The 27,924-nt window shown below is 42.8% G+C and overlaps 1 protein-coding gene across 1 annotated transcript; it reads left to right on the top strand.

Moving 5' to 3' along the window:
• Positions 1–816: 816 nt before the first annotated feature.
• On the top strand, positions 817–27,924 carry LOC309673848 (cytosolic phospholipase A2 epsilon-like; the record flags this gene model as incomplete). The annotated part of the gene is made up of 20 exons (XM_082485729.1): positions 817–843; positions 2,427–2,499; positions 10,654–10,790; positions 10,951–11,082; positions 12,364–12,404; positions 13,360–13,402; positions 13,995–14,058; positions 15,435–15,595; positions 16,738–16,830; positions 17,471–17,508; positions 18,192–18,348; positions 18,838–18,974; positions 20,137–20,359; positions 21,515–21,629; positions 22,260–22,397; positions 23,082–23,189; positions 24,353–24,544; positions 25,017–25,183; positions 26,631–26,814; positions 27,686–27,924. The coding sequence occupies 20 exons, from the start codon at positions 817–819 to the stop codon at positions 27,922–27,924; spliced, it is 2,469 nt and encodes an 822-aa protein (XP_082341855.1).

The following is a 27,924-nucleotide window of genomic DNA, read 5'->3' as shown; positions in this document are numbered from 1 at the left end:
TAAGCACCTTAATTCAGATGCACAAAGTAAAAAAATTTGAGAAAGCGAGTGAGCTTTCAAAGCTTTGCCTTTAGAATGGAAACTTTTACAATTTCAACAGGTGATTGGGGCACTGTTTCATGCAGTATTTGTGCTGCAATAACTGCTTGGCTGAAGGACAACTTGCTGCCTGAGTCAGGCAAAATGGAAGGTGAAAAGGGGACAAAAAAATTCTTTCCAATGTGTCTCAAGCAAAGACCCACCTATTCCCTATAGGCAATAAAAATCTGCAAAAAGTATTTTCTATGCGCAATGACTTGTTCAGATGTCCTTGGCCAAAGAAGTCCTTGTTGCCTATTCCTGGGAAGCCAGGTGGACCCCGGCTGGCACCAGCCACCTCCACACAAGGAGCTGGAGTTTGACGGCCCTCCAGTGCGCAAAAGCACTGCGGCCTCCTCAAGAAGAGTTGGGGATGTTTAAAAGTATAAAACATTTGCTTAGTACCCATAGCTGTGACGGCAAAATTCCTTTCAGGTCTCGACGTCCCGCTAGCTACATCTGCAAAGACCATCCTTCTGCAGTGCCGGAGCCTGGGTGTCTGCGCCTCCGTGCAGGTGTGCAGCAGGTACTCACCTCCCGGGCAGTGAGGAGGAGAAGAAGGAGGAGTTGGGGATTGCTTAAGTAGTGTTGCGGGGTGAGGCGGCGCTGAGTCAGGCACTAACACACCTGCCTGCCTGCTCCCGGCAGCTTAAAGCACGAGAAGCTGCCTGGCTGAGACTCCTCTGTACCCATCCACTGCCACGTTTCACACCTGGCTCAGAGGCAGGAAAGACCACGATGGGGCTGTTCTACAGTAAGACCGAGGTAAGAAAAGGAAAGAGGAGGCTCTGTGATGAGCTGTGCGGGGATACCTTTGGTAGAAGAGGGGACTTGCTGTGGGAGGTGGTGTTCCACCTCCTGTATCTTCAGCTCTGAGATTTCTTCTTCAGCACCAAGGCTGTGAGCAAAGTGGGGCTTCTGCTGGGGTTTTGTGCCTACTTTGTGTTTTGGCCTTTGGGAGTGCAAGGACTTTAATGCTGCAGTAATTTCACTATTTTGAAAATCCCCAATTCACAAAGAAAGAAAAAAGCAAAAAGAGATCTTTTTGTACATTGCTGTTGACCTTCGCTTCCATCCAATCGGGCAAGGCAAAAGAAGCCACTGAGGAAAAATAAGGAGGTATTCGTAATGTCTATGAGTGCATGGGGAAAGCCAGGAAACTAATACTATGTGAGGTGTTAAATATAGCTCTCTTAAATATTGTGGGAGTTTTTGAGGATAAGGGAATGAGTGGTGACACATCGTTATATATTGATCTACATATTCATTGCAGTGATATTGCCTGCTCTGTAGGTAGTGTGCATGAACTGTCTCTTATATGTCTTTGTTGCATTACTACATAGTTTTGCTCTTTTCTTTTTTTGCTCCTCTTGGTTGTTGTGGTTTGTGGTTTTAAGGGTTGTTTTGAGATTTTTTTGATTGGTTTTGCTGTGTGGTTTGGCTTTTTTTTTTTGTTTGCTTTTTGGTGTTTTTTGTCATTTAGAGCATTGAATGTGCAGTTTTTCCTCCTATTATTCCTTTAAAAAAGACAATTTTCTAGGGAACAAAGTACCTCACCTTCAGCCCCTATACTTTTGATTAAGTACCATGTTTGATCCTTGCTTAGGATGAGAGAGGATGATAAAATCAAACCAGTTTCCTGGCAGGTTTGTTAAATGTCTTTTGATAACCACTTAGGTGGTTTCATAAGATTTCCACTGATACTTTCTTGTGAATTTTGCTTAAAGGAAGATTGGATCAGCTGAATTATTCAGAGAGAAATAGTTACAGGGTTGTTGCTTTCAACCCCCCCGTCTGAGAAGTTTGGGATAGGTCCCTGGAAGACACTTTTCTGGTCCTCATTATCTGAGCGCCAGCACTGCTCTACGTCAAACATAACAATGGAGTTATATAGCTATAAACCAGCTGATGAGCAGCATCGTTACACCATGATATTGTTACTAATTCCTGCCCTTCTAGATTGTCTGCTGTTTGTTGTGAAATATAGTGGATATATATGACATCCTTTGAATTTGCACAGACCAAGATGTGTGTCAGCTCTATTAATAACACAGCGAGGCTCACTATCGTATGTTTCTCTGTGATTGGGTTGTAAACGTCAGACACTTTAAGTTGAGGGTTACCACAAGTTCCTTCAGAATGGAAAATGGAGGACATCAGAGGTTTGGTTTGTGATTGAATGTACATTTTGGGTCTCTGCCCACACCTGGATCCAAAAGGAAGAACCTCAGTTCAGAAATGTTTTGGATGATTGGAAATGAAACACTTAAGCCAATGCTGTCTCTGACTGTGCTTCTGTTCTTTCTCTCTGCGTGCTCATCCCACACATTTTGTATACTGTTCAACAGACAGAACCCTCTCCATGCAACTTGCTTACTGTGAAAATCATACGGATGAAAAATGCCAGGAAAGCAGACTTGTGTGAGTATCTTCGCTATACCCTCGGAGCATCTATGTGCTTGTAAAACCACTCGGAATATAACCAAGTGTCACAAACACTACAGCGTATTTATAAAAGGAGAAAGAGAGATGTGTGTGGTATGCTGAAGACGAGGCAGCGTAGTTAGAAGATATTTATTCTTTTGTCTTTGCCAATGTAATGCTGAAGTCTAGCCATCAGTTGTAGTTCAGAAGATGTTTGCACAGAATGCATAAAATGTTTTACATCTGAATCTGTGAAGAAAGGTTTATTCACAGGGAAGGCCGAGGATGAGAGGAAATGGGTTCAAGTTATGTCAGGGCAGGTTTAGATTGGATATTAGGAAACATTTTTTCACTGAAAGGGTTATTAAACATTGGAATAGGCTGCCCAAGGAGGTGGTGGACTTAGGGACATGGTTTAGAAGTGGTTTTGTCAGGGTAGGTTAATGGTTGGACTTGATTTTAAAGGTCCCTTCCAACCTCAGCAATTCTATGATTCTAAGGCTGCAATAAGAAGTTTAGATGGGGCACTTCTTTCTATGATTCCTTCTTACAATATTGTCCACCCTGTGCATCCCTGGGCCTATCACAGAATGTTTTATGTGAGCCCTGAGCTGCATGCTTGGACTCATGGACTATTAAATTTGATTCAGCCATAGGAACAACCATGTTTCAAAACTTAGCTGAGGGCTCACACCGTTACCTTTTTCTATTCTTACTGATTTTTACAAAATGTCCAGGAATGGTAGTTACATAAAAGTTAATTAATGCTCTATAAATATCTGAACTGCAAAGTACCAGGAAAAAAAGCCGTGAATGACAATCACCTCCAACCTGAGGAGATGTCTGACTGTCTTGTGCTTATTCATTTATACAAATAAGAAGATCTGAATCCAGAATCTTTCTATACGAATCAGATCAAGCTAAATTCATTCAGCTAAAATGATGCAAGACAAGACATTTCTTTAGGCCTTTCCAAAGTGATTTGCTTTGAGTTTTGCTGTAGTTTCTTGAGAGACCAAAGGTGTATGAAAAGATTCCTACTCCTGTTTTTACTGGAAAGAAATAAGGTGCCTTGTAGTTGCTGAATGTATGGGGAAGAGGAGTCTGTATGAAGCTTCCCACTGGACTACTTCTAAAGTGCGGAAAGGAGATTTGAAGCTCAGTTATAGGCTGGAGAGAAATCCCGTGCTACCACTAAAACCTATCTGAAGGTACAAACATGCACTCAACTGATGGAACGGGGTGTGGAAAACTACAGCCCTTAGATATCTCCCCACATAATCATGTTCTGTTAAACCATCTGCATCATCTGCATGATAATGAGTTTACCAAACTTCCTCTCCACCTTTTTCTCATCTAGATCAATGCTTTATATTTTTGTCTCGAAACTATTTTTATTCTGAAGGGAATTTCCTATGCTTTGGTGCTGTCCTTCCCAATACTAGAAAATTTCTAGGACAAGGGACAGGTACAGAAATGCTCAGGCATTTCTGCTTTCCAGTCCAAGACATGTCCCACCAGTCTGTAAAGCTGCTTAAAGGAGCAGTTTGACTGACAGAGGGGCTTTCAGAGTGTGGAACAGGGTCTGGAGCAGCAGTAAAGCCACTGCCTGGGCTTTCCAAGCTAAGGCTGTTCTGCGTTACACTGTGAAGTGTATACTGGATGTTGCCTGCAAAACAGAACGACAGACATTCACCACCAACACTGCCAAGCTATCACCTGCTTGAAAGGGTAATATCAGTCAAAATATTGAGGGGAGGGAAGTTTGCATGAAAAAAACCAAAAACAATACTTGCAAAAGGTGAATTCTTTGCTTGTTAGGTACTTCTGTCATGCAGGAAAAGAAAAATCATACCAGTCATGGCACTGCCTTGCTTACATTTAATTGTTGAATCTGGTTTTGATTGACAGCTGCTTAATTCCAGTAACATTTGATTATGCTGAAAGTAAAACTTGTCAGCTGCATTTATCAAACAGATCTGCTTTCAAATTGTTTCAGGATGTAGTTTTCTATGCGGCCAGACTTGCCGAAGTCACGTATTTCACTGACACACACTTTATCATATAAAAGAAACTTATATTTCAAATGTTTTAATAAATTAATTTAACCTCTGGTTAAACTCCCTGGCAATGTAAAAGCTAGTGCAAATTGCATGTTGGTAACTGTACGTGACTTTCACTGAGAAGGAGCAAAATGGGAGGCTTAAGATAAAAAATGTAGCACTTGTACAAAATTTTGCTGGTTTGTGTGCAAAACTGGGGAAATATTGTTGAGTTATTTCAGTCGTCTTTACAGTTTCCGAAAGAATAGCTTGACACAGCCTTAGGAAACCCAGAAGCATGTGGACCTCCATCACCAGCTATGTATACTTCTTTACAGTATCATTTTCCTAACACTGATTTATTTTTTTTTCTCATTCTTCCTTTTCCCAGCTCTGTTTTTATCACTTTCCTTTTTCTCCAAACTTTTGTAGATAGAACAGGTTGGCAAGTTTCACCTATTTCTCAATTATCTTATAGATTTTTTTAACATTTTAAATCAGTTCCTTCTATCTCTCGCTACGTGTGCCCATCCTTTTGTTTCTGAAGTGAATCCTATTTTATTTTCTCCTCTCAAGATCCCTTCTTGCACTAGGTTTCTGTGGAGTTTTTGGATCACTTTGTTTAATACTCATTTACTGTTTAGAAGGTCTCCCAACCTGGTGTGACGTGTTAACTTCGTTATTGGTCTATCTGCTCTAATTTCCAGGCAACGGAGATGGGAAAATTAGTGTATAACAATAGCCCCTCCAAACCTCACTAACATCTCCCATGGAACAGATAATACAAGACCTTTAACGGAAGTTCAACGCATAAGAATTTTATCTAAGACAATTTAAGCTGTTTCATTCTGCTTTTTAAACCCTGAATCTTTTTAATGCATCCTAGCGCTATTCGGTCTCTTCTTCCCACTGATCCATCAGTGTGTAAATTATAACACTAATTTCCACTTGTGTGATGATGCGTAGCTGATATAATTGATACCACCTGTGAATTTAGTGCCTTGTTTGTGTTCTCCACATTCCCCCTTCCCACTGAGCACACCCACGTCCCAGTCAGGCTCATTGGGGCTCTTGATATTCCTGGACTTGTGAACACTTGCCAGTTCCCAGATTTGGGTGTGTGTCCCATCTGCATACTGACTCCCTAGTGGGGTGAGACTTGGATGTGCACCAATCCAACCCACCCTTAAAACTGGGGCTTTCTCTGCAGAAAATTTCAAATTTCAAGCTCAGCCTCTCAGAATCCTTGGACAACCACCATAGCTCCAGAACACACAGAAAGGCATGTGTTTGCAGCACGTGGTTCAGTTTCGGAACTCCCCGTGGCAGGAGATCAGGGATGCCAGAAGTTTACGTGGGTTCCAGGTGGAGACTGGGAAAGTTCATAGAAGAAAAATCCAGTGAATTTGTGAGGTCTGATAGAGCATTATATGATGCTTGCCCTCTTATACTCTTCCTTAGACACCCACCACTAAATTCTCCTCTGGCACTGATGTCCATCCCTAGCAAGACCAAAGATCCTTCCCCACAAATCACAAAGGGGCTAAAGAACAAGATACTGGAGAGAAACGAAATCATTAAGTGGAATTAACAGATGAAAAAGAAAAGGAAACAGAGTGTTAAGGGTTAAACAAAAAGGTAAAAGTAGGCAACTGGATGGGGATGCTGAGCTGAGCAATTTTAAGCCATCATTCTCTGCTTCCTGAAAACATCCAAGACCCCTCAGTGGACGCGGCCTGTGGGCCCTGAGCTGAATTGACCTTGACTGGTGTAGCATTTAAAATATTCTTCAGCATTTTTTAGTGAGAAAATGATATTTTTTGGACTTTTTAATAGAAGGCTTATATTAGTTTGGGTACAATGTTTTATAAAATTATTAGGTATGTTTTGTATTTCTATCAAAAAACATATTTTACGGCATTCTGTCACATATGAGATCAATTCGTGGAAAGGCCCTTTTGATCCTGAAAAGAAGTATAGCCAGTGAAACACATTATTGTTTGAGGAACTATGGTCTGATGTGATACTTATTGCAGGAACCCACAGACTTCCTCTGGTGTTTTGTTCTTGCACTGTTGTTATTGTTTCATTGTTATTTATTACTTACTTCACCATTTAAGCAGTTGCAATTACCAACAGCTATTGTTCTAGGTGCTGCTTGAAATCTCATTATGAAATAAGAGGACATGGACTGATAAAGCCCAACAGGGGAGAAAACAGGGGAAAAAAAAGTTAGGTTATTTAGCAAAGCCTCAGCAAAGAGGTATTTTAAAGAGGGACGTAAATGAGACTAGTAATGCTGTTTTAGGGATGCTTGTAGGGTGCTCCACCCAATGTGAAGGGCAGGGTGGGAGAAAGTGTGAAAGCTTTTTAGTGAAGTTTAGCTATTAGGAGATTGATGTTGAATGCTCCCTGGAGGCAGGAACTGATCTCCCAGGACTGCATGAATTCTGATAGTCTGACTGCGAAGGGCCTTGGGAAGGAAGATGCTTACTTTCACAGAAGTAACCCACATTCTTATTTACAAAAGAATATAAAAAGTTCCAATAATCTAAATTATCTAATATTCTGAACTCTAGAAAACAGTAATGCTTGCCTGTCGACCCACCCTCAGCCAGATGTCTGCTCAGCTCTACTGTGTGGGAGGAAGAAGAAAAATGCTTTTCTCAGCTGGTGGTGACCAGTTGTATTTTGTGACGTGGATGGGTCCAAGTGAGGGGAGACATGATACAAAGAGATGATCTGGGCAAACAGTGAGACCACATTCTTGGTTCCGATCCCTTCAGCACAATAAGAAAAGCTATACCCTAACAGTCATGAAAAAAATCTACCCCCTAGAAATAGCCTCAGTGTGAGGACTTAAAGGCAGTCCAAGAGGAGGATGATGTCCACATTTCTGCCCAGGTTACAGGTGGGCTGGAGGTTGCACCTGATATCATCAAAAATGGAGGTAGAATTAAAATTAAAAATTTTTGGGTTAGCCCTGTTTGAATTTGAGCTGTCTGTGAGGCAGGTGAGATTTTTAGCTCCGACCAGAACAGCTTGTGCCCTGCTGTTGTCTGGGATACACCGTGGTGCTGGGGCCATGGTGTTTCTGAGCACGGGTCGTATCGCTGTAATGCTTTCTAATGGCAAAACACAATCAAGATCCAGTCCTGCTGCTATCCTGGAAGAGAATTAGAAACTTAGTGTAATAACTGGACGAAGAGACTGTGCTGTCATAAACACCTGCTGCCACACCTGCTTTTGGCAGGATATTGCCCCACAGCGATACCACAGCTGCCACCCCAAGCACGTTTGACGGCTGCTCACGTGTTGTGGTCAAGGGGAGGGACAAAACAGGTCGCTGCTATGAAGTTCTGCTGTGTGTATCATGTGGGAACGCAATGACCGTAGTTAGGTGGTGGTTAGGTTTACGTACCAGGGTAATGATGATTTGCTGGCATGTGGCTGGCAATGGGAGTCATGTATGTGGAGGCACTTGATACAAGGCAATGAGGGATTGTGGCATGACCGGCCGGCTTGGGCACAGGATACCCTGTGGAGTTCCACTTCTCACATCCGCTTGTGCCTGGAGCTGGTCAGGCAGAATATGGGCCTGAGGTATTCCAGATGTGCATAACAAAAGGTTCCTGGGTGTTGTAAGTGTCTCCCTCGCAACACCCAGAAAATACTTCCCAAACAAGAGGTAATTTTGTTTCAGAGAACCCTCTGAAGTACAGAAAGGCATCATCAAACACATTTTGCAGATGGGAAGAGGAAAGCGTGCTTGTTTGGTGGCTGTGTCAGAAGTCTCCCAGAGAAAGTCAGAGATCTAAAGGAGAAGTCAGGGCTCTGCTGTCTGACAAGCCGTTATTTCTTAAAGGCGTATGATACAGTGCAGTGGCAGATGGTGACCACTACAGAAAAAAATAATTGATGGACTTTTGAATTAATACTCTGTTCTTCACAACAGACGCAGTCAGAGCATGTGTTGCTATTTGGGAAAAGCCAATGAAATAAACTTTGGCTCACTCACAGACTTATGGACTCAGGTCTTTCTAATCCTCCTCCTACTGGGGACAAGAGCTGACATCAGTCTGTGCTAATATCAGTCTGGACTTCCCAAAAGCCAAAAAAGATTTTCATATGGACATTTCCTTCATGCACACAGAAGTTGGGGAGCTATTGGACTGTTAGAAGCTCAAGTGATTTCTATGTGTTTTGATATTTTTTTAGAATTTATAAATTTTTGTACATACCACAACTACCTTCGTCAGTCAAAGTTACTCTTTTTTTCATTCAGAGGTACTCAAACAGAGATGACTTAAGTCTCAGTGGAGTCAGGGGAAAAAAAAAGCTGGCCTTGTTAATGCTTCAGTCACACATGGAGTGTGATAAAGGGCCAAGTCTATTATTGTGTGTTTCCCAAAGTCAGGTCTACTGGTAAAACTAAGTGGCACAAGACTTAAGTCTATTCAGACGAAGGTGTGCCTGCTATGCAATGGCAGGAATGCTCGAGTAGGTGGTGTTACAAATAGAGGAAGTATAACGCTAATGATGGGATTGGCATTTATGGGCAATACTCCCCCATGCTATCTTTGGCACTGGTGTAGGTTGTCGTCCCTAACTAACAGATTGTGTTCTGTAAGGTGATCATCCCTGACTTTTGAGACTGGGTTCACAGGATTGTTAATCTCATGATTCATGTTTGCCTTTTATTTCCTAATAACAATGACAAAACGTATTTGCAGGCAGATTATTCTGACCTCAGAATGAAAGTGCTTGTTGATGATGTAAGCACTGCAGACTGCTGCTAACCACTGTATCATACCGAAGCTTTGGCCATGAACATCCCTCACCTACAATGGAACTCATGTGGGAAATCAAACTTTACAACTGGCCTCTTCAGCTGAGAAAGGAAAATAAAACCACTAAAGCTGCCCTCCCTACATCTGGAAACATTAAAATTCATAGGTGAACTTTATGACCTGAGCACGCCTCTAATTGAAACAGCAAAGCAACGCAATCTTCTGCAAAGAAGCAATGTCAACTCGCTCTGTGCTGGGAAGCCCAGACAAGCTTTCACCTGCACATCAGGTGTTGCAAATACCTTTACCACTCTGACGGAGGCACAGAGATGCAGGTGAAAATAGTGACATTCAGCAATATTTTTTATACATCTTTGCTGGCGAAAACTGCCTCAGGGCAGCTGCTTCTCAAAGCAAATGTTATACCATCAAACTGTTCAACATTTTGATGCTTTTCTTATATGTGCTCATTTTAATCCACTTCACAGAGGATTAAATGCAGTTAACCTCCACAGACAATTACTATTTTTTCCTTAATTTTTTTTTTTTCTTGAAAAGCTCTGCTGTTGAGCTCTGTGTGGGGTGTGTGTGTTCACTTCTTTAATTTTCCAAAAGGGAAGAAAGCAGAGTGAGATCAGGTGCTTTGGTGGAAGACTCCCCAGTTCTGTGACAGCAATGGGGCTTCATGGCAACCTTCAGTGCAATGAGCTACCGCCTCCGCTGTGTTGGCAGCCAGGTGTGCTAGAGAAGAGAAAGGATGCTCCAGAAAGTAGACAAGATGGAACTTAGAGTCAGAGCTGCCCCAGAAACAGTAAGGCATGTTCATGCCTACCTGTGGAAGCCTAGTAAGCAGGAGCTGGGCTCTGTCTGTCTGGCAGTCCCCGTCACAGCTGCTGATGGCATCTGCTTCGTGTTCCCAACAGGCAGCTGAAGCGTCCACGATGCCCAGCCCTGTGAGACTGCCGGGTGTGTGGATGGCTCTGCAGCATTAAAACCTTTGAAGTCTGATATAAAGAGACAGTTTGGCTATGTCTCTCTTTGAAAAGGAATGCAATGTAACTGTATATTCTGAATGTTTACTGTTTTTCCAGCAGCTAAATGGAGTAGTTCTGAAGACGAGCAAACTGCCAAGTTTTCATAAGTGTAAAGCAAACTGGCTGTCTAGCACTGGCTTGATGGTACTTTGGCTAGCATCCTGGCCTGCCTTCTGCATACTGTCCTGTGTACGGAGCTTAACAATTCATACAGTGCAACACCTTACAGGGTACCCGATATGTTTCCTCGGTCCATTGCTTTCACGCTTTCCCTCTCTTCAACAGTAACTCAGTCCGATTGCTACGTGAGCCTGAGCCTGCCGACAGCTTCAGTGCAGCAGTTCCGCACCAAGACAGTCCAGAACAGCAAGAACCCAACATGGAACGAAACCTTCCACTTCACCATTCAGAGCCAGGTTAAGGTAGGAACGCAGCTATTGCCAACAGGTATTCTTACCAGATATCAAACCTACCACGTAGCCCTTCTTACAGCTAAACCTTCATATAGCTAAAATGAAATATCTGTAGCATGTTATGTTTGTTAAACTTCATAGAACTTTTTCTTTTCTTTTTTAATCCCAGAACATTTTGGAGCTCAAGGTTTGTGATGAGGACAACGTAACTCAAGATGACCATCTCCTCACTGTTTTCTTTGATGTCTCCAAAATCCAGCTTGGAGAAAACATTCAGCTATCTTTCCAGCTGAATCCACAGGTATGGATAAAATTCGAGGACAGAGCTAAGGGGATGTGTTTATCTCAGTTCCCCTCTCATGTGTCCCATGTACAAGCCTTTCTTACTGTCCATTTAGCCACCTAAGAATGTCCATCTGTTTCAGGGGTTGATGCCCAGTGTCGCTTCTGTAATGTCGGCAAATTTTAGGTGCTGCTTCTACTGATAGAGTTGGCCAACGTTATTGGACTTGATTGTCTGGTTGCTGTCCCTGATGCCAAAATATCAACAGTTTACCCCTGTAGTTTTGGGTGTCCCTTTGCGGTTGGAGCTGGTGGTTCTGAGCTGTGCATTATGTTATGCTAATATAAAAGTAGTGATCTGCAGTCATAAACTGCAATCCCAATGTGACATTCAGCTTATTTGGAAAATGAATATAACATTTGCATAGCTGAACCCTTTTTTAAAAAGCAAGTTTTTCAGCAGGTCTTGATTTCATATGGTTGAGGCAACTTTATACTGAAGTTTTATGGTCAGTGTTTAGGCCTAGAAATACTTGTCTTGAGTGAGTGTTGATTTCATTTGATACTTGTATTGGAAAGACTGGCTCTCCATGCTGTATTTTCCTTAGTGCTCACACTAGGAGGGCAGCAAGATAATGGGAGTTGCACCAAAACTTGCAAAGGAGGAAGGAAATCTCAGGGGGAGGCCATTACAAAAGACAAAGATGACGTCTTGAGCATGCAATGAGTCTATGTGTGCACACTCCACCAAACCAAAATACACCCTCCAGAACACCCTGGGCTTAACATGACCAAGTGTACCACCATGTTAATGTGCCACCAGGCCCATCTGAACAGACTGTTGATCAGGACCGGGAGAGGAGCAGGATGATTTCGATGCACTGGAGAAAACCAGCCTCGCTCATGCTGAGGATCAGTGGGGACTGTGAGAGCTTGTGGGAAGAGAAGGGAAAGGGGAGTCTCAGGTGACTTGTGAAACAGGGGTGTGTGGGGGGTTGTGTGTGTGTGTGTGTGGTGTGAACCTGTAACTGCAGGAAGGAGGAGCAACCACCAAGAGGCCCTGCAGTATGTATTCCATTTGTCCTGCAAGGACTCTGCTAAAACAATGGATATGACATTAGAAGTATGTGATATTAGAAGTATAACAGATGCAACATGAAGAAAATGAAACTTGCTACGTGTGCAGTAACAAAAGGTGGACACTGGCTTATAGACAACTTCGAAGAGCACAGATTCCTGTAGGCTATCTCTCTTCACAGGAGGACCAACCTGCAGTGACTACCTTCATTCTCTTTTGCAGGGAAAAGAGGAGCTGGAGGTTGAATTCACAATGGAGAGCAGGTGCGTAAGGTCAAATAGGCAATCAACAGAAATGAAAGCCAGAGGCAAAACATTACTGACACAAAACATCAGTTTACACTTGCAGCCCCCTAATAATGTCACTATGTGAAGAAAGTAGAGGGGAACTCTGGCTGGTCAGGAAATGCTTGTGTAGGGCATTTAATGCAGAAGGGATGCATGACAGTGCATGATGTGTGTGCATCTACACCAGGCATCCAGACTCAAGGAGAAGTCAGCACAGATGCTGATGGGAGCATAGAGATGTCCCTGATGGCTGCTACTCACCAGGCTGCAAGGGACATTCTGCACTGGAGGAAGTTTTAAGTTTCAAACCCCTCTTGCTCCTTACTGTGGGATTCCAGATGTTTGCTTTGTCATAAGAATGTGGGAAAATGATACTTAGAATTTGTTTTAGTTGTATGAATAGATTAGAAACTTTTTTCACTGTGTTTCTGTGCTGACTGTGTACTTAATGGAGAGAATGGGCATGTAAATCAGTCCTAGTGCTGCTGTTGATTTTTAAGGTAAATGGTAATATTTTTCTCCTTTTTTGTTATGGCACATTGGATGAATTTGCCAGCTTTTCAGGTCTGATCCCCCAGGTTTGAACTGAGTAATATGGGGCAATAGTGCAATTATGCCACCCTTGTGTAAATCTGCTTCAGTGTGTCAGAAAATGATCCTGTTTGATACCGTGAGGACCTCCTCCGTTCAGTACATCTCCATAAATAGTTTGAAGTTCAGACTCAAGCCTGTGAGAGGCAAACTGGATTGAATGTCCAGCTAGAATTTCTGATCCTCTTTGCCCAGGCTGCCTGTCCAAAGATGGACTTTTAAAGATAAAGGTAGTGTAATCATCATTAAAGAAGAGTTTAAAAACAAACAAACAACAAACAAACAGGAAAAAAAAGAGAGTGCTGGTTTTGAATTGATTGTTTTCCATTTTGTCTTTTAGCCCGGATCCTCCTGAAAACATTGTTACTAATGGAGTTTTAGTGGTAATTTTTATTTCATAATCTTTTCCCTGCCATATAGCAATGCTTATTGCAAACCTAGTATTATAGGTACCGGGGAGTTGCTCCATACGGTGGCATGAAGGCATGAGCTGAGAGGCAACCTAAAGTGGGTGTCAGCATTGGCTTTCCCACACGCTCGCCACTAGTGATTCACACTGGGAGAGGCTTCAGCTGTGAAAGCTGTGAGCTGCCACCAGCACTCGCCTCTGCCCAAACCAAGCTGGGCTCAGGCAGACGACATCTCTCCATCTGCCTGGGGAGAGCTGGGCCGAGCACCCTGCCCAGGGAGCCTTCCCCTGCGGCCGGTCATCCCTCAGGTCCTTGCGGGGCCTCTCCTTCAAGCAGGAGCGAGCAGATCCCTTCTCTTTCCTCATCTCTACACAACCTGTTATTTCTCATGTGGAAGCCCAATGCCACCTCCCTAGACCGGGTAGGGGGTTACAGGCTGGTACCATCTCTCCCCTGAGGCGCATGCCCCGAGCCCCCCGCTCCCCCACATACGCGAGGGACCGGCTGAGGCAGAGCTCTGCTGGCAGAGAACACCTTTTTCTCTTTCCCCGGTTGTCTCTTACAGTCCCGTGAAGTTTCCTGTTTGGAGGTGCAGGTGAACGGCGGGCGGCTGAGGAAGGACAGTACGGGTGAGCCTTTTGCTGACTTATGGAGTAAATCTGGATGCCACTTTATGGCAAAATCGCTCAGTGTTTTACACTTGAACACCCTGGTTTAAAGTTACTTAAGGTGCAAAGCAAAATCTCACTGATGCCAGTGGCCTGTGGAACGGTCTGTAGTTGGTCAAAAATATACAGATTATTCCAGAATGTAGTGTGTGGTCTGTTTTCCCCACAAAATACTTTCCTCTATAATAACATCTTGTGAGGTACCTATAATTTTCCAAAGTATTTGTGCAGGGACATGAATATTTTTGAGTCCTAAACCGGAGTTAATTCCTGTTGTTTCTGGACTCAGACAAAGAAAAGAGGCAGAAAGAGGAATGGGCCTCTTCTATCAGTTTAGCTTTTTAAATTTCTTTAGGCAAAACAATATAAAACACGCCACTAGGTGAAACACAAGACACAGTATATTACCAAAGACATTTGTTGCACATTTTAAGCAGTGCATCATTACCATGTCGAGTCCATGCTTGCGGACCTGTGTATCTCCTATGCAATTTTTAAAACATCTCAATCTGACATGTCCTGATGGCCCCAATCCAGCAAACTGCTTATGCACATGGATGATCCAGTTGAGCTCAGTTGTCATCGTGAAGAAGTTTGCTAGATGTGGCTGAAAATGCTTGAGTGGGATAATTCTTTTGAAGGCTGATTATATACCTTTGAGCATGTGGATTTACAGAGTATATTTCACCTTGAACCTGGGTTGATTCCACTCTATATAAAGACCATTTTTCAATTACTTGAAGAGACATATCTGAGGCTTATTATATGAAGGCCAAAACCCACCAGACATTATTTTTGTAAGTGTTAGAAATTATTTCAAAAGAAATGTTACAGGTTGAAGTAAAGGGAAATATGAAAGAGGGATTGAGATTTTACTGGTTCCAAAAAGAACTGCGCTCTCTTAGAAAAAAAACACAACAGTTTCTCCCCAAAGTCGGAAATTTTCAAAATACATTATTATAATACCAGAATAATATTTTACTACCACACACTGTCTCATTGCTGAGGTACTTTGAAAAATTCAAACTTTCAGGAGAGAGTGCTTTTTTCCACCAAAACTGTTATCAGCTGTGAATCATTATCTAATGAATAGAGCTGTAGTCTCAGCAATCACAGTATACATGCAAATGCAGTGCTACTAACAATTACTATATGGCACGTTCTGTACATGAGCTCTGAAGCTGAAACCCAAAGGCTTAGACAAGTGAGTATATTTATCCTATAATTTGGGTATCAAAATGAGGTCATTACTTAAGAAAAAACATGTATTACATTACTGCACAAACAAATTATTCACATTTTTTGAAAAACTTAAGTTTGAAACTCCTTTGCTTCAGAGAGAAAGTTTGCGCTAACTGTGGATGGGTCATACGAAGGAACGCAGACCCACACGCTGAGCTCCTGCCTCTGCGCGACCTCCCCGGCCAGGTTCCACTACATCAAGTATAATCAGTCGGCGCTCACTGTGGCTCTACCTCGGCGGAGGCGGCTCAGCAGGGTACGTGATCACCGCTAACGCCTAGCTGGCTCTTTGCCATCTATTGTCCTCGATAGGACAAGGGGGAACAGCTTCAAACTGGAAGAAGGTAGATTTGGATTGGATATCAGGAAGAAATTTTTCACTTTGAGGGTGGTGAGGCACTGGCATGGGTTGCCCGGGGAAGTTGTGGATGCCTCATCCCTGGAAGTGTTTACGGCCAGGCTGAATGAAGCTTTGAGCAACCTGGTCTCACAGAATCACAGAATTTTCAGAGTTGGAAGGGACCTCTAGAGATCATCTAGTCCAACTCCCCTGCTAAAGCAGGATTGCCTAGAGCACATCACTCAGGACTGCATCCAGGCAGGTCTTGAAAATCTCCAGAGAAGGGGACTCCACAACCTCCCTGGGCAGCCTGTTCCAGTGCTCTGTCACCCTGACCGTAAAGCAGTTTTTCCGTGTATTTGAACGGAACTTCCTGTGTTCTAACTTGTGCCCATTGCCCCTCGTCCTGTCACTTGGAACCATTGAAAAGAGCCTGGCTCCATCCTCCTTCAACCACCCTTTATATACTTGTACGCCATAATAAGGTCTCCCCTCAGCCTTCTCTTCTCCAGGCTAAAGAGTCCCAGCTCTCTCAGCCTTTCCTCATAAGGCAGATGCTCCAAGCCCTTAATCATCTTAGTTGCCCTTCGCTGGACTTGCTCCAGCAGTTCCCTGTCCCTCTTGAACTGGGGAGCCCAAAACTGGACACAGTATTCCAGTTGTGGCCTCACCAGTGCAGAGTAGAGGGGGAGAATGACCTCCCTCGACCTCCTGGCCCCACTCTTCCCTATGCAGCCCAGGATTCCATTGGCCTTTTTGGCAACAAGGGCACATTGCTGGGCCATGGATAATTTACTGTCTACTGTCTCGTGGGAGGTGTCCCTGCCCAGGGCAGGGGGGTTGGAACTCGATGATTTTTGAGGTCCCTTCCAACCTAAACCATTCTATGATTCTATTTCTTTGGGGACCTCTAAGACCCAAGTGTGTGTGCAGGTCTGTGTATGCAGGGAATTGGTAAGTGCATGTATGTAAGTGAGGCAGGAGAGATGGATTTTACCTCTTTTTTCCCCCTTTTTCTATAATGGTTAACTGTCATTCCTTTTCACTCTTTTTTCCAGTCTATATCAAGCCAAAATGAAAGGGATATGAATGAGTCCGTGACTCTAGCTTTGAACTCGCTTCCTATACAAGAGAAAATAACAATAGCAGAGGTGAGAACAAGTCTTTCTTGATAAAAAACAGCCCAACACACATTCAGTTTGGTGGGGGATGATTCAGTTCCTGTCAGAAATGACACATGCTGCAGTGTAAGGTGTGAATGACAGTCATTCTGCAACTATGAAATATATTTTTTTTTTTTTTGTTCTGCGTGTGGTTTCAGGCATGCTGTTCAACCCTGTTCTGAGTTTAAACTAATTTCCTCAGGACTAATCTAATACATTCATCAACATAGTATGCGAGCTAACAGTAATGGATATGACAATTAAGATTTATATTTGCAAAGGGAAAGCCTGAAGCAGAAGATAGAACAGAGAACATCCATATGCCTGTGTTTCAGATGCGCAGCTTTCAATGACCTTCCCAGAAAACGAAGGTTAAACTAGGTGTTCAGCTATGAAAAGCTGAGGGGCCCTAAGCCCACCCGGCTTGGGTGAACGGCCCACTTCTATTCAACCCAGACTATACTGGAGCTCGTTGTATCTCTCACAACCCCGACCATTGCTGGCCAGGTTCTGCAGCTGCGTTGCTGACTGCAAAGATAGTGCAACTCAGCCCATAGATGGCGTGGGGGAGGAAGGCGCAGGATTGATGACCTGAGCGTGCTTACACTGTTTGTATTGCGATTTTCAGGACAGGACAATTGACTTGTACACAAAGGCAAATGAATGGTAAGTGAGTCTCCAGCAAGAGCTGGTCCTGTAACTGGGAGACATTTGCAACTACACACAGCGCATTTGAAATCCGCAGGGGTCCATACAGGCTCAGTTGTAAGCAGAGGTGTATTCCTCTTTGGGTTTCAGGTTTTTGTTTGCCAGGTTCTCCTTTTTCAGCGTTGGAGAATTAAATCATGGGTCCCCTTTCCTCCAAGTTTCCAAGCTGCTAGTGCAGCTCGGTAAGGAGATCTCAATTCGTGTGCACTGTTATGCCCACAGAAGGAGAGAGCAGCTCCACAAAGAAATCATATTTCTGTATTACACAAATGGAATGACACCAAGGCATGGTGGCTGTTTCCCTAATCAACTGCAGTGCCTGCTGACAGCGGTTACCTAGTTGCAAGCACATACGGCAGGCGCTACTGAAACATGAAAAATTAATTATATGAGCAAATAAAACCTGAAGTGTGTTATAGAAACCTTGTTACCGTGCCAGAACAGTATGTCATGTTCTGCTCTGCCTTCCCATTTGCATTGCTGTTAGCAGCTACAGCAATTAGCAGAGGCCTGTCTGTGGTGGTGTTCTTTCTCATTCATTGCGTTATACCGTCCACAAACTGGTCTGTAAACACACACGAGCATAGCTGGAGTTGACTGCAGTGATTAATAATATAATAATATTTGTGCCCTGGTCTCAGGACCCAGGGTCTGTGTTTCAGGCCAAGAAACCTAGATGCCCGCCTGGGGTTTGACCTGTGCACTGACGAACAGAATTTCCTGCAAAACCGGAGGAAGGTTGTTGCTGCTGCACTGAAGGATGTTCTTCATCTGGAGGAGGATCTGCAAGACCATGAGGTAACCAGGAAAAGCACTGCTGGGGAATTTTTCACTCTCCTTTCCCTCAAGCCTGGAGATGAGGTGTGATTTCTCACCTCCATCTGGATGAGGACTGAGGACTGAGGACCTCTGTCAGCAGCTCCCCCTTCAGGGCACTTTGCAACCAGGGTGATCTCAGCTGGAGAACTCAACAGTCTGGATGAGCAAAGCCTCTATTTCCACTTGGTTATCAAGTGAATCATTGGAAGGAACTTCAAACCAATAAGTTTGGTCTGTGTTTCTTAAAAATCCTTCCTGAAGTGCCAAGATCTTCTAGTATACCCCACAGAGATGTCCAGCAACTTGTATTATTTACAACTCGCAGAGCAATGCTGTTTTGTCTCTAATCCACGTGTTTTCTTTTACTAGCGTCTGGATGTTGCTTTTGCACGTCTGTCATCTTTTGACATGGATGTGCCTTACTGCCACTCTTCCACCTATGCTTTCTGCCCGTTTTGTGTTGAACAGGTGCCTGTAGTGGCTGTGACCACAGCAGGATGTGGAATAAGAGCACTCACTGCCATGTATGGCAGTATTTTGGGTCTTCAAAAGCTCCGTGTTTTGGATTGTGTTTCATATATCAGTGGCTCATCTGGCACAACATGGTGAGGAGGTATTTTGATACTGTTGTTTGTACCCTGTTGTGTTAAGCAAAACCCATGCTTTGTCTAGGGTTTTAGATCTCTGCGAGTGTAGAAGGGGTTTATTGAGTTATTGCTTCCATCTTTGGTCTATGAGTGCTCAGGTTACCCATGAAAGGCCTATTGTACGTCATACATTTGGTGTCATTGAAGTAACTTATCCCTAACCAAAAAAGGAGACTTTATTGGAACGGCAAATCACAGAATCACAGAATTTTCAGAGTTGGAAGGGACCTCTAGAGATCATCTAGTCCAACTCCCCTGCTAAAGCAGGATTGCCTAGAGCACATTACTCAGGACTGCATCCAGGCAGGTCTTGAAAATCTCCAGGGAAGGGGACTCCACCACCTCCCTGGGCAGCCTGTGCCAGTGCTCTGTCACCCTGACCGTAAAGCAGTTTTTCCGTGTATTTGAACGGAACTTCCTGTGTTCTAACTTGTGCCCATTGCCCCTCGTCCTGTCACTTGGAACCATTGAAAAGAGCCTGGCTCCATCCTCCTTCAACCACCCTTTATATACTTGTACGCCATAATAAGGTCTCCCCTCAGCCTTCTCTTCTCCAGGCTAAAGAGTCCCAGCTCTCTCAGCCTTTCCTCATAAGGCAGATGCTCCAAGCCCTTAATCATCTTAGTTGCCCTTCGCTGGACTTGCTCCAGCAGTTCCCTGTCCCTCTTGAACTGGGGAGCCCAAAACTGGACACAGTATTCCAGTTGTGGCCTCACCAGTGCAGAGTAGAGGGGGAGAATGACCTCCCTCGACCTCCTGGCCCCACTCTTCCCTATGCAGCCCAGGATTCCATTGGCCTTTTTGGCAACAAGGGCACATTGCTGGGCCATGAATAATTTACTGTCTACAAATATCCTTCATCTTATGCAAAAAGATACTTTAAGGTCATTTACTGGACAGAAAGAGCACAGACAGCTGGTGTAGCTCCTTGCTGATCCCAGATCAAGTGATTTTCGACAGATTGCCTTTAGACTTGCATTTCTGCTCAAAGTAAGTTCAAAGAGGAAAATAACATAAGGATAAAACAGTAAGTGCCCGAAGGTCTGCAGAGTACATCTTCTCAGTTTCAAAAACACCTTCTTGATTTCTTTCTGCTTTCCATCATGTTTCCTGCCTGCAGGACCATGACAAAACTGTATGAAGACGCTGACTGGTCACGTAAGGATCTTGGAGAAATAATTATTGAAGCTCGGAAGCAAGCAGCCAAGTGCAAGATGGGGGCTTTTTGCATGAGAAGTCTGAGAAATTATTACAGAGAGCTGAGCCAAAGGACCCAAGCAGGACATAAAACATCTTTTATTGATCTGTGGGGGCTCATGATTGAATCCATGTTAAATGATGGGGTAATGTTTCTTCTCATAAAGTTGGTGACTTGATCTTTATGACCATTACGAGAAATTAAAACGCTAGGAAGAGACACCTGGCCAATAACAGTGTACTTGGTATATAGGCAGAACACCGCTTGTTTACATTAATAATTTGGAGACATAGCGTATGTCTACACTGGAGCCTGCAGTGTGATTGAACATAACATAGCTCAGACTAGCTCTAAAGTAAGCAGCACGCTAATTAATGTTGTAGCTGTCCAAGAAATTTGTGAAGTTCTTAGGTGTTTTTTTTTTTTAGGGCACCATGCTTTTATGTCTCCACTGCTGCAATATTTACCCAAGCTGCAGTCATACCTTGATTGTACTACAGATGTACCCTATATATAGCTACTAGACAGTGTATAGATCCTGAGACATCTTAGCTACAGAAACTGTGATTTTGGAGGTGCCTTTCAGCTACTTTGGACTTGATGTCTTAGGACCTAATTTTGTTGTAATGACGCAAGCAAAACTTGCTATGTAAACTAGCAGACTGATGATAGCTGGGAAAAAGATATTTTATTTTAAAATCCTGTAAATACGCTTTATATTTTGTCTAGGTGAAACAGATAAAATGAAATACTCTCATTTCATATCATATTTCACATTGCATTTCTGGCCTCATTGCAAAATATGCTAGAATTTAATTTGGCTGAAGTACACTCAAAATCTCCATTTCATGCCCAAGATAAGTTGTTAGTATTGGACAGCTCAAGGATTTTTCCTCTGGGGCTGTTAACTTTCAATATGGTTTTAAAAAAAAAAATCATGACTAGAAGGGTCATTAACATGCAGCCTTCAACTCACATGTTTAACAGATGAAGTATGTGATAATAACTGAATTCCCCATATCTGCCCTACTTTTTCACTTACATTTAGCTATGCAAAGTTAGAATAGCATGTGAAGCAACTCATTGCTGCCATTATATACTGAATGTAGAACATAGCTAGTTATCTTAACAACAATTATTCCTGTTCCCACTATTTTCTTGTCCTCTATTATTCAAGCACATGGGTGTAAATTTAGGAGGAAATTCAGGAAAATGATATCCCATATTCAGACTTTATAAACTGATGTCTTTAAGGAACTGATTATCAGCTAACAGTTTGGTTTCTTTTTTCCTAATCCAGAAATGCCACCACAGACTTTCTGATCAACGTCGGGCCGTGAATCAGGGTCAGAACCCGCTGCCCATCTACCTTGCCCTCAATGTGAAGGACAAAGTTGCCACCAAAGATTTTAGAGGTAATGTTTCAGTTCTGGAAAAGAGCTATGTTTTAACCTGAGGAGACACATCATGGGGATACTGTAAATAATGATGAATTGTTTTAAATTCTCACTCCGAGCCAGGAGAAGTCCTGTTCAGAGGTGTAAAGAGTAACTGGGCAGCCAAAGGATAGACAGCAACTGTTCAGTATTTTGTCAGATCTCCTGGCATGTAAATGTGTTTATTCAGACATTAACTTCAGACTAATAACACAACATAGATCTGTGAGACTGTCTCAGAAATGCTATGAATTCTTAAAGAAAGAAGCTTTAAGTTTGCTTAATGTATGTTTTTCATGGTTGCCTAAAGGCAGTAAAAACAATAGAGGTCAATCCGTGTTCTAGTCCACCTTCCATGAGAAAACTTCCCACTTGCGAGACAAAAAGAAAGAAGAATTTAAATTTTCCCTGAGCCTTGACATTGTTCTTTCACAAACCTGCAGACAGTGTGCTAGCCGGTTCAGCGGCGGCTGTCAGCAGGGTTTGCTCGGGGCACGTGCTAAGCCAGCTTGCCTGCGAGTGCTGACACGTGCAAGGTTTATTCCACGTCCGGTGACTTGACTGGTTTTACTAGTGGAGCTGACATCATTGGTGCGTGTGTGTTGGCAGAGTGGGTGGAGTTCACGCCCTACGAGGTGGGCTTCCTGAAGTACGGCGCCTTCATTCGCGCGGAGGATTTTGGCAGCGAGTTCTTCATGGGTCGCCTGATGAAGAAGCTCCCCGAGTCCCGGATCTGCTTCATGCAAGGTGACGCGCCAGCCAGGGGGAGTGACAAGATTTTAATACACACACTAATGATTCTGGAAATTAGTCCCCAGAAACCTGTTGTTCAGCACGTGGCAGCAGAGGTACTGGGTCAGTCAGCTGAAATTCAGCATGTCTCCTGAGACTTCCTCAACTGCCCCTGCTAGCAAAGGTGGTTTTATCATTCTCACAAAGTTAAAATGAAACTAAAATGACAAATAAGTTGTTATCTACCTTTGTGAGTTCTTTTGAAGCATCACCGTTTCCCATAGATTGTAATTTTGAAAACTGGAAATCTAAGAGACTTTGTGGATGCTGAAGGAAATGTCGAGAAGAAATAAATAGGGCAAGAAAAGGGGAATCAGGGAAGGAGCTGTCTGAAAATATTTCTTTATCAAAGGTAAAAGGAAATGAAAGTAGGAAAATTACAATGTAAAACTTCTCAAAAAAAAAAAAAACGTTCCAAGTAAAATATGACAGAAGGGAAAATACTTTGAAATTTCTTCTGAAATAAGTTTACCTTGTTATTCAGCTCTACCACTGAAACAGGTGTCTGGACTTATGCAAAAGTTGTATAGAAATAGAAAAAAGATAGAGAAGAGGTGGGTAAGGAGCAGAAGGCAGTTTTAAAAAGAAGTTCCTTGTGTTTACCTCAGCACTACTTATTATACCTCTCCCACTTCCTAGGAATGTGGAGTAGTATCTTCTCTAAAAACCTCTTGGACGCCTGGCACGCAGCTGACAATTCAGAGGACTTCTGGCACAGGTGGACCCAAGACAAAGTGACCGAAATAGGTAAATGTCAAGTACCTGTTGACTTATGGCCTCTCTCCTCCAGGCCCCTCTGATAGGGTAACTGCGCTCGTGTTCCTCATTTTTTCAGTTTTTCTGTCATTCTGGTGCTCTCATCCTTGGGGTATGGGAGGCACCAGGAAAATCAAGTGATTTTATTTTACTGACTAGCCAGTGCTTTGCTTAAGTAGCGAGATAATTATTAGAAGGAAAGGCACCATCAGACGGACATTGATGGAACGGAGAAAGGAATGGACACATAAGGTGGTCCCTGAAGTGTTGTATTTAAAAGGTTTGGAAAGAACTCTTGTCAAAGCCTCATGTCAACTATTTTTTAGCCAGAGAGAAGCTTGGGTGTTTCCTTTCCGATATCCATTCACCCTGCACAGCGCGTCCTTCCCTCAAAATCTGACCGAACTGAAAGGTTTATTACAGGTCAAAGGAAGTTGATGTACCAGAGCTGTGTTTCACCAGCTGAGAGAGGCAGCTCCGTACTGAAAGACCATTCCTTGAAAATACTCATGAGCATCTTCCTGCTAAAATTCAAACAAAACAAGTGTTTTTGCAGTGAACAGACTTGGATCACATTTCTGTGGGCTGTATTTTTGGGAAAACCCCCTAAACTTATGTGTTCAGGTTTACATAAATAATTTGCAAGCTTGTGCTGAATTCAGCTGCCCAAACCCAAACCAAATGGAATAAACTATTTTTTTTAAAGTAAAAAATAATTGGTTTAAAAAGAAAATATTCAAATTTTTCTATTCTTTTCAAAATAAGCTCTGAATTTCATATTTAACCTACATGGAATCTAAAAGCAGTAATTGTCTCAAATGTATAAAGAAAACTATTTTCCCTGTTTTATGTTTGCTCAGAGAAGTGAATTACTTTAATGTGCAATGAAACGTGTTGTTTTATGAGAAAAATGCTCCTTTAGTCAGATGTAACCAACTCGGGTTTAGAAAACAAAAGTAAGTTTATATTTTTGTCAAGAAATTAACCAGAACTCATAGCAGACCATAGGGAAAAACAACACAATGCTGAGGGCTGTGAACACATGATTACTATTGGTACAGAAGAGTTGCTGACCCTTTCTCCTCTTTGCGCCTACCTTCCTCTTAATTGTGGTTATAATTCAATTGCATGTCTGGTATGCCATGTGTCTCTAGAGGAACAACCGGACTTGCCCGAGAAGCCATATGAGATGGCTACATGCATGTTCACTCCTACAAGCGGTCTCTCCACGGCTCTCCGGGATATCCTCACAGACCGCCCTGCCGTCTCCAAGTACCACAACTTCCTGAGGGGCTTCCAGATGCACAACGAGTACATCCAGCAGGAGCATTTCACAAAATGGAAAGGTGTGGGCAACACTCCTGCCTACGTGCCTCAACAGTCATCGGGGTGGGCACAGGGGCTGGGATTTGACGAGGGGTGTTTGTACGTCCTGAAGAGAACTGAGTGGCCTTTGTGGTTAGTTGTTAGTGCTTGCTGAGAGGAGAGGAGGGAGAACAAAGTAACCCCTCACATCTTTCACTTCTGGTAACACAACTGTTCAATTTTTGGTACTGAAAGTCCTCACTGGGATGAAAATTGCTGAGGTAGGGCTCTGCACATATGGAACACCTGCCTAGGTTTCAGTGCAGTTCATGGGTTTGGAAACACCAACAAAACGAGTGGAGAGGCTGAAGGGAGCTTTAGGATTGCTGCATGATATCCTAAAGCAAAGGGAAAATCCTGGATGGGAGGGAATCTCTCCTTCCTTTTGCTTTCTAACTTGTGACAGGTATCTTTCTGCAGTTTGCTAATAGCTTTGAATCTTTTACTCTATAGACACTTTGCTAGACGCCTCTCCTAATGACCTGAGAGGCAACTCAGAGCACCTGGAGTTGGTGGATGCAGCTTTCTTCTTTGAAACCAGCTGCCCACCCCTTATGAGACCGGAGCGGAAAGTGGACGTCATCATACACTTAAATTACACTGGTGGATCACAGACCTTGGTGAGAAGTCTCAAAACTGTCTTTGTTTAGTAACAGCTTTTCCTTTACTTTCCACAACTTTCAGACAGGTGTCTCTAAAACAAGGAACTCAGTGGAATTTAGTAACATGATGTTTCCAAACCTTAGAAGAAGAATGGAAATTCCCAGAGGGGAAAATATCTCTACTTTGCTCACGCTGATTTTGAAATAGCTCTAAGTACTTCACCAGCGAAATACAGAGTGGCTCGGTGATGTTATGATGGTTGAGCTGCAACTTCTATTACAATTATATGTAAGATTTAATAGCATAAATATAGCTGGGAAAAGTTTGTCTGTGGTTCAGATGCTGAATTTAATCTGCATTTGCCTTAAAAGTGCAAGATTTTATTTGTCTTTTTACTTTAATATGTTTTCTAGCTGTCCAAGAACAACCCAGTGAGTGAATAATTGCTTTGTCTTTATTTTTATCTCTTTTAATAAATACAATTTTTTTTCTTAAATAGTGGGCTTGAAGCAAGATATCAAATGCATTTACTATGTTAGCAGAAATTTGACTTGGTTAAAATGGTTATGTAGATTTTGAAAGTGGTATTCACCACATAAGAAGACAGATTTAGACTTCCAAATATAGACTTGTAATTGTAAACCAGTCCCTGAAGGGCACCACAGAAAACACAAAGTTCACTGGTTAAGGTTCTGACATTTTTTCAAGTGGAAGATACTTCAGTGCTGCTTTTACACTGTGATGGCACATGAAAAATGTTTGTCTCTACTGCAGCTGAAAAAGATCCCATGTAATAATTTGCACTATGCTTCTTTCTTGTACTCTGAAGTCTTTTGGAAATATTTAATTCAAACAAACTGAGGTGGTTCTTCAGCGTTTCGTTAGATAATTACAGTTGGTCATCACAAATGAGGTCTCTCATAAATGCTTTTAGTGCTATATTTTGAAGTCTAAAATATGTCAGCTTGAAACCTCATATTATTTCTAAAATTCAAAGGTATAGAAATGGGTAAGTTGGTGTCAAAACCCTGCTAAAGTCAACTGAGGTCAACTCACGAGTTATACTGCTATGTAAACAGATAATGTGACTGTGAATCTTACTGTCTTATACTGCAAATTTAGTTTTGCTCAGAACTGTATTTTTCTGACTTAGTTCCCCTTTAATTAATGACACACTAGAAGATGCTTTGGATTAATCTGCTCTGTTCCTAAATCACATTCCTATTTTGGAGACGTGCCTCTTTATCATCTTGATGTTAGGTGTTTTCCTGTAAGACCAGTTCCAAATGCTCCTTGGGAAAGAGAAAAACAGTCCCTGGGGCTTCAGTTGCTCACGTTACTGCCGGCTCTCCAGTGCTTTCAGGCTATTTTATGCAACTTGGCATGAATTGCTGGGCTTCAGCAGCAGCCTAATCTCGGGTATCTTTTCCACTCCTTACACTGCTGCTGTTGGGCCACGACCAGCCCCTGGAGCAGGCCTGCAGATACTTCTCGGAGCAGGGAATTCCATTTCCCAGCATTGGGCTGAAGGATGATGAGAAGAACCTGAAGGAGTGCTACATGTTTGATGGTGCAGACACCCCGGGAGCTCCTCTGTTGCTTTACTTCCCGTTAGTGAATGACACCTTCCAAAGATATGTAGCACCTGGTAAGTTAACAGTACCCGGTTAATTTTATTGACCCAGTGAACTTTCTCACTCCCTCGGTGCTTTTTCCTCATCCCAATACAAACATCTTTTGTTTGCCTGCTCCTACAGCGAATATATTGCAAAATGGGACGACACAAACTGTTTGCAAAATCAGGTGAAATATTGTGCAAAATTTTAGTATGAGTCTTGGTGCAATTCAGGGAAAGAAGAAACGTATTCCTCAAGTAGAGGAACGGGAACTAATTTCTTCTTGCAGTATTTAGCATGTAGAACAAAGCATATTTTTCAGATTATGTATTTTTATGACAGTCAGATCTAGGGGAGAAATACCTGTACAGTATAGACTGGTTCTATGGAGGGCCACTGTGCTTTCTCTTCAGGCTGTTTAGTGTGTTTGTTGTATATGTTGGAAAATCAAAGCTATAGCACATATACCAATACAGTCGCTGTGTTCTTTTGGGCTAGTATTTGAGATGCGGGCTTTTTTTTTATGATGATTTCCGAGGATGCTAATATTCTGCTTCCTCCTGTTCTATATATCTCTTTATTCCTTTTACCTGTAGTATGTATTCTACTCAAGAACCTGCAGGGTAAGGTTTGAGCACCTGTGACCACATAAAATGATGTGCCATGATCTGGCCAGTAGAAGGTGCTGGTTGCAATGGAATGATGCTTAGCGACACTTTTATTTTTTGTTTTTTAATTCCAGTAGGTTTTGTTCAGAAGCAGATTTTTCAGAGATCATAACACTGCAGTTGCCTTCGCAGCAGTTGCACCTGTGATCTCTCTAAATTATTCTTGACATAGTCTACCAAGAGTACTGCAGTTCCCTGGGACTACAGAAACACCCTCCTTTTTTCCCCTTGACAGGCATGTCACGAAGTGCTGCTGAAATGGAACTGGGCAAGGTTGATATCTCCAGTTTCTGCTCTCCGTACTCAACAAGGGAGGTCTCGCTGAAAGCAGAAGATTTCAACAAGCTCCTGAAGCTGACTAATTACAACATCATGAACAACGAGAACATGATTCTTCAGGCCTTGCGCACAGCTGTGGCACGGAAGAAACAAGCCACGAGCCAGCCAGTATCACAAGCGCAGTCTTCTGGTTGA

This window comes from Vanellus vanellus, assembly GCF_965231255.1.
Source record: "Vanellus vanellus genome assembly, chromosome: 6".
Classification (NCBI taxonomy): Eukaryota; Metazoa; Chordata; class Aves; order Charadriiformes; family Charadriidae; genus Vanellus; species Vanellus vanellus.
The sequence above is the reverse complement of the archived record's forward strand: the minus strand, read 5'-3'. Positions and strand labels throughout refer to the sequence as shown.